The sequence below is a fragment of the Schistocerca cancellata genome, chromosome 1, assembly GCF_023864275.1.
Source record: "Schistocerca cancellata isolate TAMUIC-IGC-003103 chromosome 1, iqSchCanc2.1, whole genome shotgun sequence".
NCBI lineage: Eukaryota > Metazoa > Arthropoda > Insecta > Orthoptera > Acrididae > Schistocerca > Schistocerca cancellata.
In genome coordinates this window covers 346,558,858-346,573,565 of record NC_064626.1, presented here as the reverse complement: position 1 = coordinate 346,573,565, position 14,708 = coordinate 346,558,858, and the positions used below count along the sequence as shown (strand labels likewise).

The following is a 14,708-nucleotide window of genomic DNA, read 5'->3' as shown; positions in this document are numbered from 1 at the left end:
CTGTATGCTCCCAAAAGTAGCACATCACCTTCCCCAACCATCCCATATTGCTTGTGTATGTTAGGTGCAGTCTGCAGGCAAGCCCCAGTGCTCAGAGACAGTTGCCATGTGTGTGAGTTGTGCTTGCATGCATGTGTGTGTGTGTGTGTGTGTGTGTGTGTGTGTGTGTTTTGGGGGAAGGTCAGCTACAAATGCTTATAAAATAACTGTCAGCCGGGTAGGTAAACATTCGGGGATAATGCATCTAGGTGGCCAGACAGTTGCACTTTTGTTTTGTAGATTATTTGGAGTGAATGGGGAAGGGAGTTATGTGGCAGTATTCTGGTGAACACCTGTTGTTATGTTGTTCTGCTGTTTTCTCTGTTAATGTAAACACTAAGTGTTTGTTATGTTTACTTGGTCACTTAAAAGGTTTTTTTCTGTTTTAGTTTTGTGTGTATTTCTGTGTAAGGTTATAGGGCATTTATATTTTTTTATTCTCCTTTTTTCATATGTTCTTCCATAGAGGTTGGCTTTCACATACGTTCACTGATATGCTCTGCTGATGTGGGGTTTTATGTCCCTTATTTCCAGGATCTCACTTTGTTGTTTCGGATGCCAGATGTTCTCCTTTTTTGCTCATATTCCTCTCGTCACATATCTTAAATTGTAATTGATGTATGTCTTCTTTTTGTATGTGTTTTTGTCTTTTGTTGGTTTTGGGATGAATTTCTGAATAGAATTTTCTGTCTAATTCAGATTCTGATGTATTGTGTTTTGAAAATAGTGGGTATTTTATTTGTGAGTTTGTATACCATCTTGTTTTCTTTTTATTGTTTTGTTTATTCTGTGTAATAGTATTATGAGCACACATGCATGCTTGCTTTCTGTGTGTGTGTGTGTGTGTGTGTGTGTGTGTGTTTGTTGTGATTGTTCAACTGTTGTACACAACATTGTTTGCGGCTATCTCCATTATATTGTCTAGCTCTTTTTAGTAAGTTTCTTTGTTGAGCGGTACTGTGTTGACCTAATGAAACATAGTTCTAGGTGCCTGATTTTGTGAGTTTGGATAATAAAAGCTCTGGTGTGTGTCTGTGCCTGTTGTGACATTACAGTTAATTTCAAAAATGTGCTAATTGTTTTCTTTTTAATTTTGTATCTAAGAAGTTAATATGATTACCACATTCTTTTGGTGTTGTGAATGTATACTTTTATGTATCTTGAAATCTGCATGTTGTTGATCAGTTTTGTTGGTGGTTCATCTATTAAGCAAATTAAATAACAAGTTCGAAAGTATGCTGGAAAACAAATTGTAATAGGACTAAAATAATACAGCACAAACACATTGATGAGAGAATTGTAACAATTAACAGAAGAGTCACAAAACCAATCCAGATCAGTGAACAGCAATTGCCTGAAGTGCTGCTGACAAACTAAATAAGGGATGTCAAAACTGAGTATCAGCCATGTGTGAAAAGGAAAGTTTATTGTTGGTGTTTAACAAGTTTTGTTGTACAGCTGTGAGGCATAGTCTTTATTTGTAAAAAACATTCAAAAACTGAAAGTTGCTCAGCAAGCACTGGAGAGGTGCATGTTGTGGAGTACTAGGAGAGATAGCTAAACAAATATAAGGATCACAGGTCAGTCGAGAAAGGAAGATGTGGTTCTCACCATACTGGAAATGTAATGGAAGTTAGTAGGTCTTACAGTGAGGCAACTGAATGGTAATTGGATCAGTATGTAAATGCATTAGAAAATGTAAAAGTGCAGCATACAGGTGTGCACTAAAAGACCTTCGAGGAATTATTCTTCTAGCAGTTGTTGTCAGATTGATGATGGTAGTGAATTGTGTAATAAATATTGAGAATTTTGAACATCAAGTATGTCACAATTGCAGGTGTACAAAAAGATCACCCTCAGCAGTGCCCTATTTCAGGGTGTATACGACCCGGGACAACCGGGAAATCCGGGAAAAACCCGGGAATTTTTTCATCCGGGAGAAAACCTGGAAAAACCCGGGAATTTTTCGGAATTCCGGGAATTTTTCATTGTTTTAGCTTTCAGTTAAAATTTTTTTAATTTGGCTGCAGAATTGATTCTCTAGCAAAGAATGTTATTGTATCCTGCTACTGGAGAATGATACTGCAGCAATAAAATATAAACGAGAGGGGAAAAAAATAAAACTTTAGTGAATGTGCAATTTACAACAACAAAAAACCGTGCACGCACAAGCGTTTGCAAATAGCAAAAATATGTCAAAGGCCGTAGGGCGCAGACTGTAATTCTTCGTAACAATAAACTGCTTGCTATGAGCATGACGTCACTACTGTTCACATTAGGTTTGTTTGACCAATTACCAACAGTCTGTTGCGCATGTGCATTTGACTCGCGTATAAGCAGTACCTTCTCCCGCTACTTGAAGTTTGACTGTTAACTGTGTCGGTAACAGTAGCAAGCAGCCAGATGCAAACGAGAAAAATTTTTCTCGCGCGCCATAGCTGCCAGATTCATGCTTGCACAGAGTTGTCCGAGTTGTAGTGGGGAGGGGGTTAACCTCCACGTGACGCGTGTTTACGTTAAGTGATTTCGCTGCTTCTCTTCGTGTACAGCTCCCAAGTCAAATGAAAACAAAACGGATTTCTGTGGCGGGGGAGCTATCAAGTGAATTAAAATACATTCACATAATTATGGAGGGCAAAAATATATTATTAATTTCAGTTTTCTGATTTTATTTTATTTCCAAGTTAGTGGCAGTCAAGCATTAATTGCCTTGCAGAACAGTGAAGTTATCTTTGCAAGTTTGCTAAAGAAATTTGGCTTTATTAATCTTTCCGCTGAGGCAATCATTTTATTTGAAACGAAGTGGTTCAAATGGCTCTGAGCACTATGGGACTTAACATCTTTGGTCATCAGTCCCCTAGAACTTAGAACTACTTAAACCTAACTAACCGAAGGACATCACACAACACCCAGTCATCACGAGGCAGGGAAAATCCCTGACCCCGCCGGGAATCGAACCCGGTAACTCGGGCGCGGGAAGCGAGAACGCTACCGCACGACCACGGGCTGCGGACTTGAAACGAAGTGTTTCATTCTACAGTATTGGCTAGTTCCAACTTTTCGCTGAATTTCAAGTGCACGTTATCATCTTCTGCCATACATGGCATTATGCCATAATAAAGAACAAAAAATGAGATCGTAGAGTACTGGTACTCCAAGAAAATTTACATCCCAAAAGCCACACTGGAAAGCTTAGTATCAGATGGGACATACTTCATTGTGAATCTGGAAAAAGCCAATTCGCACTTCAAGCCGAATTATGCATTTTAGTATGGTTTACGAAATTCCGATGCTCTTTGGAGTACCCTCTGATGCCCTGTTTCTTTTATGGTGTAATGTAAGCTCTTTTAGTGCTTTATACACACGAACATACGGGCTTCCTACACCACTGCAGTTGCACACTCACAATAATGCCTGTTTTCTGGCGCTCTCTGGAACTGGTAAATCGAACCTATTTCTAACAGTCTTCGGATAGTATTGCGAACGGTGGTTAGAAAAGAGAAAAGCTTTACTTTCAAAGTAAATTTCTTTTTACGCAAGATGAATTATGTTACGTGTGAGAAAGTGGGTTGGATATCTAAATCACAGAGCGTTCGAAACTGAACAGTTTGAGGACCAGCCACTTACAAGAATTTCGAGCCGAGACATTTATGTCATAATATTAAATTTACTGGCACAGTTGTGTGATGTATCTTAAAGTATAACACACGCAAAAAAGATCAATATTACATGTGAAAGCTAAGCTTCTGTTGCAGCCTGTTAATCTTAGAGACATAATACTATATGTGAAAGCTTAGCTTTTATTGTAGATATACGGTACTGTGTACATTAACGTAAACCGTTAACTTTTCCTCTTGCGTGTTCGCGCTATTTAACCAGTGATCTTGCTATTGGCTGACTATAACACGTGTCCTATGCTCTGAATAGCTGCTGTCATCGGCTGTCATTGGCTGACGAGATCTCGTGGCTTGAGATATGACTCGCTTACAAAATGACATCGCAACCTCGGTTTCAACGCTCCGCAAACTAACGCGCTGTGTTTGGTGCAATTCGAATTTATACTTTTGTAATAAGAAAATATGCAACGTATATGTTGCTGCATATCAAAGGTCTTTCCAACACCTCTCCTTTTATATTTTTTTATTTTTTTATTAAAAGTCTCTCCAAAACTTCTCTGCCAGTCTTTTTTTTTTCGGGAAGTTCTACGTGATTGTATAAAACGTTAACCATTCAAAGAATTGATAAGTTTTACAGTTCCGAGGGAAAATCTATGGAAAATCTGTCACTTAGCACAGAAAAAGTGTATTTTCACCCAGGAAAAAGCGTATTTTTTAAACGGGATATCCGGGAGAAATCCGGGAATAATCCGGGAATTTTTTTTCCTTGTCCCCGTATACACCCTGTATTTACTTTATTGTGAAACACCTCTCATCACACGTACTTACTTTCATAGCATACATAATGTCATTCATTTGAGTATCTGCCCCTCCGCTGGGGCCACAGTGTTGGGATAGTATACGTGCAAATTTGCTTGTTATTAGCTTTGAAGAAAGGTATCTGAAATCTAAGCAACAAGTTGAAAATCTTGTTTGTATGTCTTATCTACCATCCAACACATGAACTATAGGGTAAGTTTTTATCTTTGCCCTTTTCATTTTTTAAATTACTTGTACAGTCATTTCTGTTTTCATATTTTCAGTAACTTGAATTGCCCAAAGACTATGGCACCCAAAGACTGTGGCATGTCTGTTTCATCACTGGTAATGTCACATTAGTATAAATGATTGTTATTTGTTGTTTTGTTTTATCATGTTAATAATGATGCAGTATGTATATTTGTGGCAGAAAAAGAGAGAGCCAAATTTTAAAATCTTACTTCCTCAACAGTTACATGCCAGAGGCAGCCAGCTCTTGGATGTGTGTACAAAATGGTAGAAATCAATGGAAGCCCTAGAATAAAACTTAGTCAAGATGTGGCGAAGATAACAATGCCAGGAAAGAAGGATGTGTACAGACTATATGGATCAGATGGTAAATAAACTAATGTTATATATATAATAGAGGGAAACATTCCATGTGGGAAACATATACCTAAAAACAAAGATGATGTGACTTACCAAAAGAAAGCACTGGCAGGTCGATAGACACACAAACATACACACAAAATTCTAGCTTTCGAACCAACGGCTGCTTCGTCAGGAAAGAGGGAAGGAGAGGGAAAGACGAAAGGATGTGGGTTTTAAGGGAGAGGGTAAGGAGTCATTCCAATCCCGGGAGTGGAAAGACTTACCTTAGGGGGAAAAAAGGACGGGTATACACTCGTGCGCACGCACTCGCGCACACACACACACACACACACACACACACACACACACACACACATACAGACACAAGCAGACAGGTATAAAAAAAAGCTCTTATTCATCCAGTAGTCATCGCTGATCTAGAACTGTAGTAGTGTCCAAAATTGAAACTAATCAAAAATAAACAAGTGCTTTCTGAACATACATTAACTACCACGTCATGTTATTAGAAAGGCTATGGATCCAAATATACACTAAAAAAAGTAACAAAACTGATAAATCTCTTCTACAACAAGAAAGCAGATATGTCATACATGTTTGGTAGTGACATGGAATACTATGCAGTGATCCAAGAACTTAATTGGCAGTTTATTTATTCCTGAGAAATTTTCCTGATGTATCCCAAGTGTGCTAATTAGGATTAAGATTCTAAGGCTTCACTGGCCAGTCCATGCTGTCTATATTGGTCCTGTTGTGGAATGGTCAGCATTTGTTGGCCTTCATCAGTTCCTGTGTCTCAGAACTGTTCCTGGAACATAGAATTGGTACTTTGCTGTAATCAGTGCTTCCCAGACTGCTGTCTGTGTCTAACCTACTTGTAAACATCCAGGGATTATTCTCTGACTAATAAGGTCCAAATTATGGGTCTGCAGCATCGAATTATAAATGACATCAAGAGATTAAATTTGCCTCTCAACAGGCATGTGCCTAGTGCATTGATTTTCAACATTTTTTAGTAGTGTCTATTCCAGGCAGAAATAGAAGTGTTCCACAGAGACAGCACAATTCTTATTTGTGTCCCCACAAACTGGAATTATCTTGACAGTTGTGTACAATGATTACGCACCTCTTCTCTTTCCACTTTTTTCCCAATAAAGTTTCTGACACTAGTATGCTACATAAAAGACTCCTTTGTCATCATGTCATAATGTAATCCACATACTTTGCAATAGTAACATTTTATTTATGTATTTGTTAATAAACAAAAGTATGTTGTGCACCAGTGTTGAAATTTACTACCTAAAACATACACTGAGGCGAGAAAAGGCTGGACTCGACAAGTCATTTGAGACCCCTGCAGAAATATGGAGCCATGCTGCCTCTATAGCCATCTGTAACTGTGATAGTGTTGCTGGTGCAAGGTTTTGTGCACAAACTGACCTTTCGATTATGTCCTACATATGTTTGATGGGATACATTTTGGGCGAACTGTATGGGCAGATCATTTCCTTGAACTGCTCAGAATATTTTTCAAACCAACTGTCAATAATTGTGTCCCTGTGGCATAAAAATTCCATCATTGTTTGAGAACATTAAATCCATGAATGGCTGCAAATGGTCTCAAAGTTGCCAAACATAACCATTTCCAATCAGTCAAACAGTGGAACTCCTGGCAGAAATATCAACAATGTTAGAAAAGAGAGATTGCTACTTATCATAAAGATGACACATTAAGTTGCAGACAGGCACAATTAAGACACTTGCACGAAGCTTTCGGCTGTAGCCTCCATCAGAGAAAAAGAAACAACACCATTCATACCCAGAAGCAAGGTATGAAAAGCTACGAAAACTTGGGCTCAAAGCTATCCGCAATACGGCCAAGTAACCAACAGTCATATTTTAAACCTTACAGAACATTAACTTCCTCCAAGCTGATCATTCAAGGAGGCAGCAACCAAAATGCAGGTACCAGACTTAAAGTAAAAATCTCAATCAAAAACCAATCTCTCTCTCTCTCTCTCTCTCTCTCTCTCTCTTTCTCTCCAAAAACACATGTATAACTATTCATATTATTAAGATAAGTCATTTTATAAAGTTTACATTGAAATCGCCTAAGATTAATAACTTCTTCTTTTTGTCTGACAGACAGCATAATAGGGAGTCAAACTTTTTTATATGAATAGTTCCCAATCTCTTAATGGGGACCTGTACAATGTTGCTAATATCAACATTACATTATCTAACTGTAGTTCACATGCACAAACTTCGATGTGCTGATCAACACAAAATTTGCTTACTTATCCGGTTTTGTATTTATACCCTTGCTATGTGTAAAAGGCAACTCCTCTTTTATCCATGCCAGATCTGCCCAAGTGTAAGATGCTAAGTTATACCCATTTATATAGACACTTTCCATCCCCACAGTTACATGGTGTTCAGATAGACAAAATATATGAATCTCATTCTTATTTTTGAGATCATCTAAACACACTAACAGTTCATCTACTTAATTTTTTGTTTCCCTGATATTTTGATTAAGTAAATTGATACTACCCTTAGCTTTATCTCTATTTAGTGTACCTGAAGCTTCTTTTATTCTGTTTTTCTTGAATGTTGTCTCTATGGACTTTGGCTTTAACCCAAAAAACCTGTCTGCCTGGTACCATTAACCACAGGGATCATACATTGTGTGGCTGTGGCCTCCCTTACAGTATCTGCTAGTAGGGAAGCTAACTTATTGTACTGTAGGTTGTAAGGATAATTCCCATCTGCCCAGTTAAGAAAAGTTGGTGGTGAAGGGGAGGATACAGATGGCTTGGGTGGTGAAGCAGCCACTGAAATCAAGTATGTTATGTTCAGCTGCACGTTGTGCCACAGGGTGGGCTTCTTTGCTCTTAGCACAATTTGTCTGTGGCCATTCAGCCTGGTGGACAGCTGGTAGGTAGTCCTACCAATATAAAAAACTGTGCAATGAACGCAGCAGAGCTAGTAAATAACACGGCTGCTTTCATAGGTGGCATGGCCCCTGATGGGATAGGATAAAGCTGTGAATACTGGAATAGGAAGTGCTGGGTAGGTGGATTGGGCAGGTGTCTTCCACAGACGTATGATCCTTGTGCTAAGAGGTTGCGATTGGGAATGGCATAGGGATGGACCTGGATGTTGTGGAGGTTGGGTGGGCGATAGAACATCGCTTTAGGAGTGGTGGGAAGGATATCATTTAGGATGTCCCTCATTTAAGGTGATGATAGTAGATAATCGAACCCCTGATGAAGGGTGTAGTTCAGTTGCTCCAGTCTGGGTTGGTACTGGGTGACGGAAGGGACACTCCTTTGTGGCTGGTTCTTGAGGGTGGTGCGAGGATTGGTGGTGTGGGGGGAAATGGTATGGGAGGTCCGTTTACGGACTAGGTCTGGGGGATAGTGTCTTGTCTGTGAAGGCCTTTGAGAGAGCCCTCAGCATTACAAGCAAGGAAGTTCTGGTTACTGCAGATATGCCATCCCTGGGTGCCAGACTCTTTGGGAGAGGTTTCTTTTGTGTGTGAAAGCGATGACAACTGTTGAAATGCAGCTACTGGTGCTCTCTGGTGGGTTCAATGTGGACAGAGGTTGGGATGAAGCTATCAGGACAGAGGAGGTCAACATCTACTAAGGTGGCACAATAGGTTGAGGAGGACCAGGTGAAGCAGATGGGAGAGGTGTTGAGGTTTTGAAGCATCGAAGATAGTGTCTTGGCTCTGAGTCCAGATCATGAAAATCTTGTTGTTTAAGGTTTAAAATACGACTCTGTTAGTTACTTGGACGTATTGCGGATAGCTTTGAGCCCAAGTTTTCCTAGCTTTTCATACCTAAGGGACCACTGTTGTAAGTAAATAAGATCAAACAGCAATCTGCTTTTCGTGAGAAAAGGAGATTGCTTGGCACACAAACTTCCTTCAAACTACACGTCCTGCTACATCAAAATTGGTCAGTGGAGTTCAGCACCATACTATTTTACAAGAACATAATCCAATTACTGCAATTAAGAAATTATGAGAGGTTGTTACTTATTGAATGAAAACTATATAGAATGCATTTCTTTTCCTGTATTTTAGTGAACTTTGTACACTTACAATTCTGTCAATTGATAGACGACGATAATAAAGTTCACCTCCTTTTCCAAAAACAAGATATTTCTATTCTTCACTTCCAGAAAATTTGTATACATAAATGTTTGGCAACTCTTACACATACTTTACTCGGTTTTATCACTAAAATATCAATTTTCATTAAATGTAACAATACGTTCTGAGCGATGGCCTAGCAACACGTCCTCTTTCCATAAGATACAGATTAACAGTCCTCTTCCTTATTTTTTTTTTTTAAAGTAAATCAATTGTCTTTTTTGTAGAGTCCATGCTCAAAGATTCACAACTACTATCAGCTTTTCTACACATTCAGTTCAAGACTGTAGCACTCTTAATAGATAATGTATTTGTACAGCAAGAGGATGTAAAACTAAGACACTCTTTCCCTGTGATAAATGGATTATCAGACCATCATGCACATTTGATTAACTTTCAGAACCTAGCAGGGTCAACAGTTCAGAAACCATTAAGCAAAAGTTTAAGGCTGGCCAACCCGGTATCTATAGAGCACTTCAGGGAAACTTAGAAATGTTAATTGGAGAGATGTATGGAAGAGCCAATTGCTAATGATAAAAGCAGCATATTTCTTGATAAATTTATATCCCTTTTTGAACATTGTTGCCCAAAAAAAGTGCTAAATGTGATACCAAACAGTTTTCAAAGAAACTTGGGATTACTAAAGGTATTAAAGTGTCTTCAGAAAGAAAAAGAAAATCGTACGAGACAGCAAGAATAAGTAATGACCCAGAAGTAATTTTACACTATAAAAATTATTGTAACATACTGAGAAAAGTTGTCAGAAAATCAAAAAATATGTATATGAGAGATGAAATTAATAACTCAGGCAATAAAATCAAATCAGTATGGGATGTTATTAGAAGAGGGACAGGAAAAGTAAGCACTGGGGTAGGTAGTATTGGTATTAAAGACAATCAGACCATCTTAACCAACAGTACACAAGTAGATAATGTATTTAACAACCATTTCTTAAGTGTAGGCGAAAAAATTGGTGAGGATAGTTCAAAAGAAAAAGCCAAGCAGTACATGGAAGAGTCAGTTTTGAGAAATCCTTGTCAGATTAATTTTCATCTAACAACCTCTTGTGAAATAAGGAAAATCATTAAAACTTTGACAAATATCTGTTCTTTTGGAGTAGATGACATATTAAAACAATGTGGAACAGTTCCAGCTGATGTTCTGAGTCACAATTGTAATGCACCACTAACTCAAGGTATTTTCCCAGACAGGTTAAAATATGCCATTGTCAAGCCTCTCTACAGAAAAGGAGACACCACAGATGTCAATAATTACCAGCCAGTATCCTTGCTTACAGCATTTTCAAAAATCGTTGAGAAAGTAATGTACTCAAAAGTGGTTAGCCGTCTCAACAGTAATGGGATACTTAGTAAATCACAGTTTGGATTTCAAAGACGCTGTTCTACTGAATCAGCAATACACAATTTCACTGCCCACTTAATAGAGTCTTTAAATAGTAAAATGTCACCAATAGGAATTTTCAGTGACTTGTCCAAAGCATTTGATTGTGTGAACCATAACATTATGTTACAGAAATTACAATTCTATTGTATATAGGGAACAGCATATGAATGGTTCAAGTCATATCTACAGAACAGGAAGCAAAAAAGTTTCTTTGAATGGTTTAAGTGATTTAAGGAAGTTTCCCACTTCATCTAACTGGGGTGAAATTATATTATATGTTCCACGGTGTTTGATCATGGGTCCCCTTCTTTCTGTTCTTGATATATGTGAATGACCTCCCTTCTTATCTGAAGCAAGGAGCTAAACTGACACTGATGCTGATGATACAATCCATATTATTAATCCAGTAAAAGAAACTCCAATAGAAAAAGATACAAATAATGTCTTCGGAAAAGTTATTGATTGGTTTTCTGCAAATGGGCTTGCTCTGAACTTTAAAAAACACAGTACATTCAGTTTTCTACTGCAAGGAGTATAGGTCCTTCAATACATACAACACATCAAAAGCAGTCACTAGCCAGGGTAGAGCATATGAAGTTTTTGGGTATACATATAGATGAGAATCTTAATTGGAAAATTCATATTTTGGATCTTGTAAAGCGTTTAAGTTCAGCAAGTTTTGCAATCAAAATAATTTCTAATTTTGAGGATATAGAAATTAGCAAGCTCTCACACTTTCCATATTTTCACTCTCTGATACCATGTGGAATAATATTTTGAGGTTTCTCAACACTTAGGCAAAAAATACCCACTGCTCAAAAGAAAATTGATAGAATAATATGTGGGGCTCATTGTCGCACATATTATAAGCATCTGTTTGAAAGGTTAGGAATTCTTACAATAGCCTCTCAGTGCATTTACTCACTAATTAAATTTGTTCTCAACAACCTGGGCCACTTTTAAAAACAACAGTGACATTCGTGAGTATAATACGAGAAGGAAGACAGACTTACACTATACTCTACTTAACCTATCTTTGGCACAGAAAGGGGTAAAATATGCTGCTGTAAAACTTTTTGATAAATTACCAGATGAAATAAAATGTCTGACAGAAAGCAGTAATAGTTTCAAAAATAAATTGAAATCATATCTTCTTGACAACTCTTTCTATACCACAGATGAATTCATGAATCGGAATAAATAAATCTATAGGTATAATATATGCATTTTGTGCCATTTGAGGGAATGGGGTGGGTAATTAAAATTTTAAGCTTAAAAAAGAGAAGAAAAGAAACTTGATTCATGTGTGCATTTCTTATGCACTTGACACATTCCACATCATAACAGTTACCATGAGAGTGATCACTGGAACATGTAACTAACATATTGTCCCCCACAGCCCATGCACCTAACAGTTTCCACCCTCTCTGTCCTGTCATATCCTTCCCATTCTTGTCTCCCACCTACTTCGTTTGCTGTCCTCTTCCAGTGCACTCACCCATCTTTTCCTGCACCTCTCCTTCTTCGCTCTTTTTTCCCCACGTCCCAGCCCCACGATCTCCTGACACTGTGCCTGTTGGCATTCTATTCTGTGCACCTCTCACCAGACAGCGTTCCTCTCTCCCACCATCGACACACTACTATCAGTTCTTCTTCCCTGCGCCATTCAGATTGATGCCTCCATCCCATATGATAGTTGCATTCTGACCCAAGCTACCGGAGTTGGCTGTCGTGTGCATGAGCTGTGCATTCTTGTGTGTGTGAATGATGTGGATTTCTCTTTTGCTGATGAAGGCTGTAGCTGAAGAATTTATTGTCTTTTTTAATTGTGCCTGTCCACAACTTAATGTGTCATCTTTATGGTAAGTAGCAATCTTATCTTTTCCTACATTATTGATTTCCAATCAATGATCAGTTCAGTTCGGGGTCCATATCATTTAAATACAGTACACACCATTGTGGAGCCACCACCAGCTTGCATAGAGCCTTGTTAACAACTTGGGTCCACGGCTTTGTGGGGCCTGCACCAAACTCAGATCCTACTATAAGCTCTTACCAACTGAAATCGAGACTTGTGCGACAAAACCACAGTTTTTCAATCGTCAGGATCCAACTTACGTGGTCACAAGCCGAGGGGAGGCACTGCAGGCGGTGTCCTGCTGTTAGCAAAGGCACTTGCATTGGTCGTTTGCTGCCATATTAATGCCAAATTTTGCTGCACTGTCCTAACATATATTCATCATAGGTCCCACATTGATTTCTGTGGTTATTTCATGCAGTGTTGCTTGTCTGTTAGCATTGACAACTCTATACAAATGCTGCTGCTGTCATTCATTAAGGGAAGGCCATAGACCACAGTTTGTCAGTGGTGAGAGGTAATGCCTGAAATGTGGTATTTTCTGCACACACTTGGCACTGTGGATCTTGAAATACTGAATACCCAGACTATTTCCAAAATGAAGTGTCCCATGTGTCTAGCCCCAATTACCATTCTGTGTTCAAGGTATGTTAATTCCCATCATGCAGCAATAATCACATTGGAGATCTTTCCACATGAATCATTTGTGTACAAATGATAGCTCCGCCAATGCGGTGCCCTTTTATACCTTGTGTACGTGACACTACCACCATCTGTATAACATTTCACATTCTGATTTTTACATAAAATGAAATAGCTCTTTTGTTCAGTTCAACTATAATTGTTTCCGTGTTTTTATCTTGTTTCTTCACTCCCCCCCCCCCCAACTTTTCATTTCTTTCTCATATTTTTCTGTTTGTTCCCAAAGCCCTTTTTCCCCTATCACTGCATCATCTTAGTAGCAACTCACATTTTGTTTGCTGTTGTGCCCTGAATTTAATTCCTGTTTTCTGTTAATCTTTTTTCTGTTTATTTCCTTTCAGTAAGCTCTTCTTATTTTCATTACCTGTAACTTTCATTTGTGACCTATCAACTGCTTCCAGATCATTATTAAGTGTGCTTGTGAATTTTAGTGTATGTTGTTGTATTGTTACTGCATTTTCATTCACTGTATGTGATGTCCTCACTGATGGTGTGAATGAATTTTTCTTCCATTTATAAAATTTTTCCTGTTTCTTTACCCTAATGGGAAATTTAAAAAATGTCAAAAAGTCTTTGAGTGAAATATATTTTTAAACTAGCAAATGTGGCAGTGCTTCTTAGTTGCTAAATATGTGTGGGAATTGGATTTACATCCTAATCTCCTCTTCCCCTTCTCTTCGTCCCTCTTCTCATCCTCCTCCTCCTCTCTATGTCCATCTCCTCCTTCCCTCTTCTGTGTCCATCTGCTCCCCTCCCCACCCTCGTGTCTCTTTGATCTTGAACCTTTTTAATGATAATCGGAGAAGAAAAGTAAAACAGCGCATCATTGTGTATACAATTTTTGTTTAAAAATATTTATAATGAGAAAAAAAATGTGTATGGGAGAATCAGTCTTTCTAATGGTTTAAGTGCCCTCCTATTGTAGTTAAAACTGATTACAAGAAAGAAAACAAAACCACACATATTTACAGTAGAGCAAAACACAACATTTTCTCTCTTGCAGTTGGTTTTAACAGTAAAAACCTGTACATTGTTGTTTAAAAGAATATATAGAGCTTATGTCCGTATGAGAGTCCTAAAAATTTGAAGAGTGTGTGTGTACTGCCTGTGTCCATCCGAATATTCATTAGAGTATCGAATTAGAATTTGAAGTACATCAGTCAAGTACTTCTCGAGGTTTTTGATAATGTCATTTCCCCTTTCTATATGAAATATGAAATTATATATTATAAGATGGCACTCTAATAGGTATATAAAACACAGACGTATTTGAATGTAATATTGTATTAAAATTTCAAAGCAGTTAGTGATATTTCAGAGATTTAAGATTTTGAACAAATGAACATTCACATTTTTATTTATGGAGATGTGTGTATGTGTCAGAACTGCACAGTAATTTATGTTTTTGCATTTGTGGGTAAAGACTCTCCTCACCCTACAAAGTATATTATTCTTTCTTTGCTGTGTTGAAAAAGGGGAAGAGGTATAAATGGTGGAAGAAAGAAAAGTTGCACCAACC

The 14,708-nt window shown here is 38.0% G+C and overlaps 1 protein-coding gene across 7 annotated transcripts in view; it reads left to right on the top strand.

Annotated features, from left to right (window-relative positions):
• The window catches only part of LOC126173535 (nicotinate phosphoribosyltransferase), a 132,557-nt gene that overhangs the window by 81,648 nt on the left and 36,201 nt on the right, over positions 1 to 14,708 (top strand). For all 7 annotated transcript variants that reach the window (XM_049920964.1, XM_049920963.1, XM_049920967.1 and 4 more), the window contains exon 10: positions 4,927 to 5,070. In XM_049920964.1, the coding sequence (XP_049776921.1) occupies positions 4,927 to 5,070 (144 nt within the window). The remainder of the gene's footprint in view (positions 1 to 4,926; positions 5,071 to 14,708) is intronic.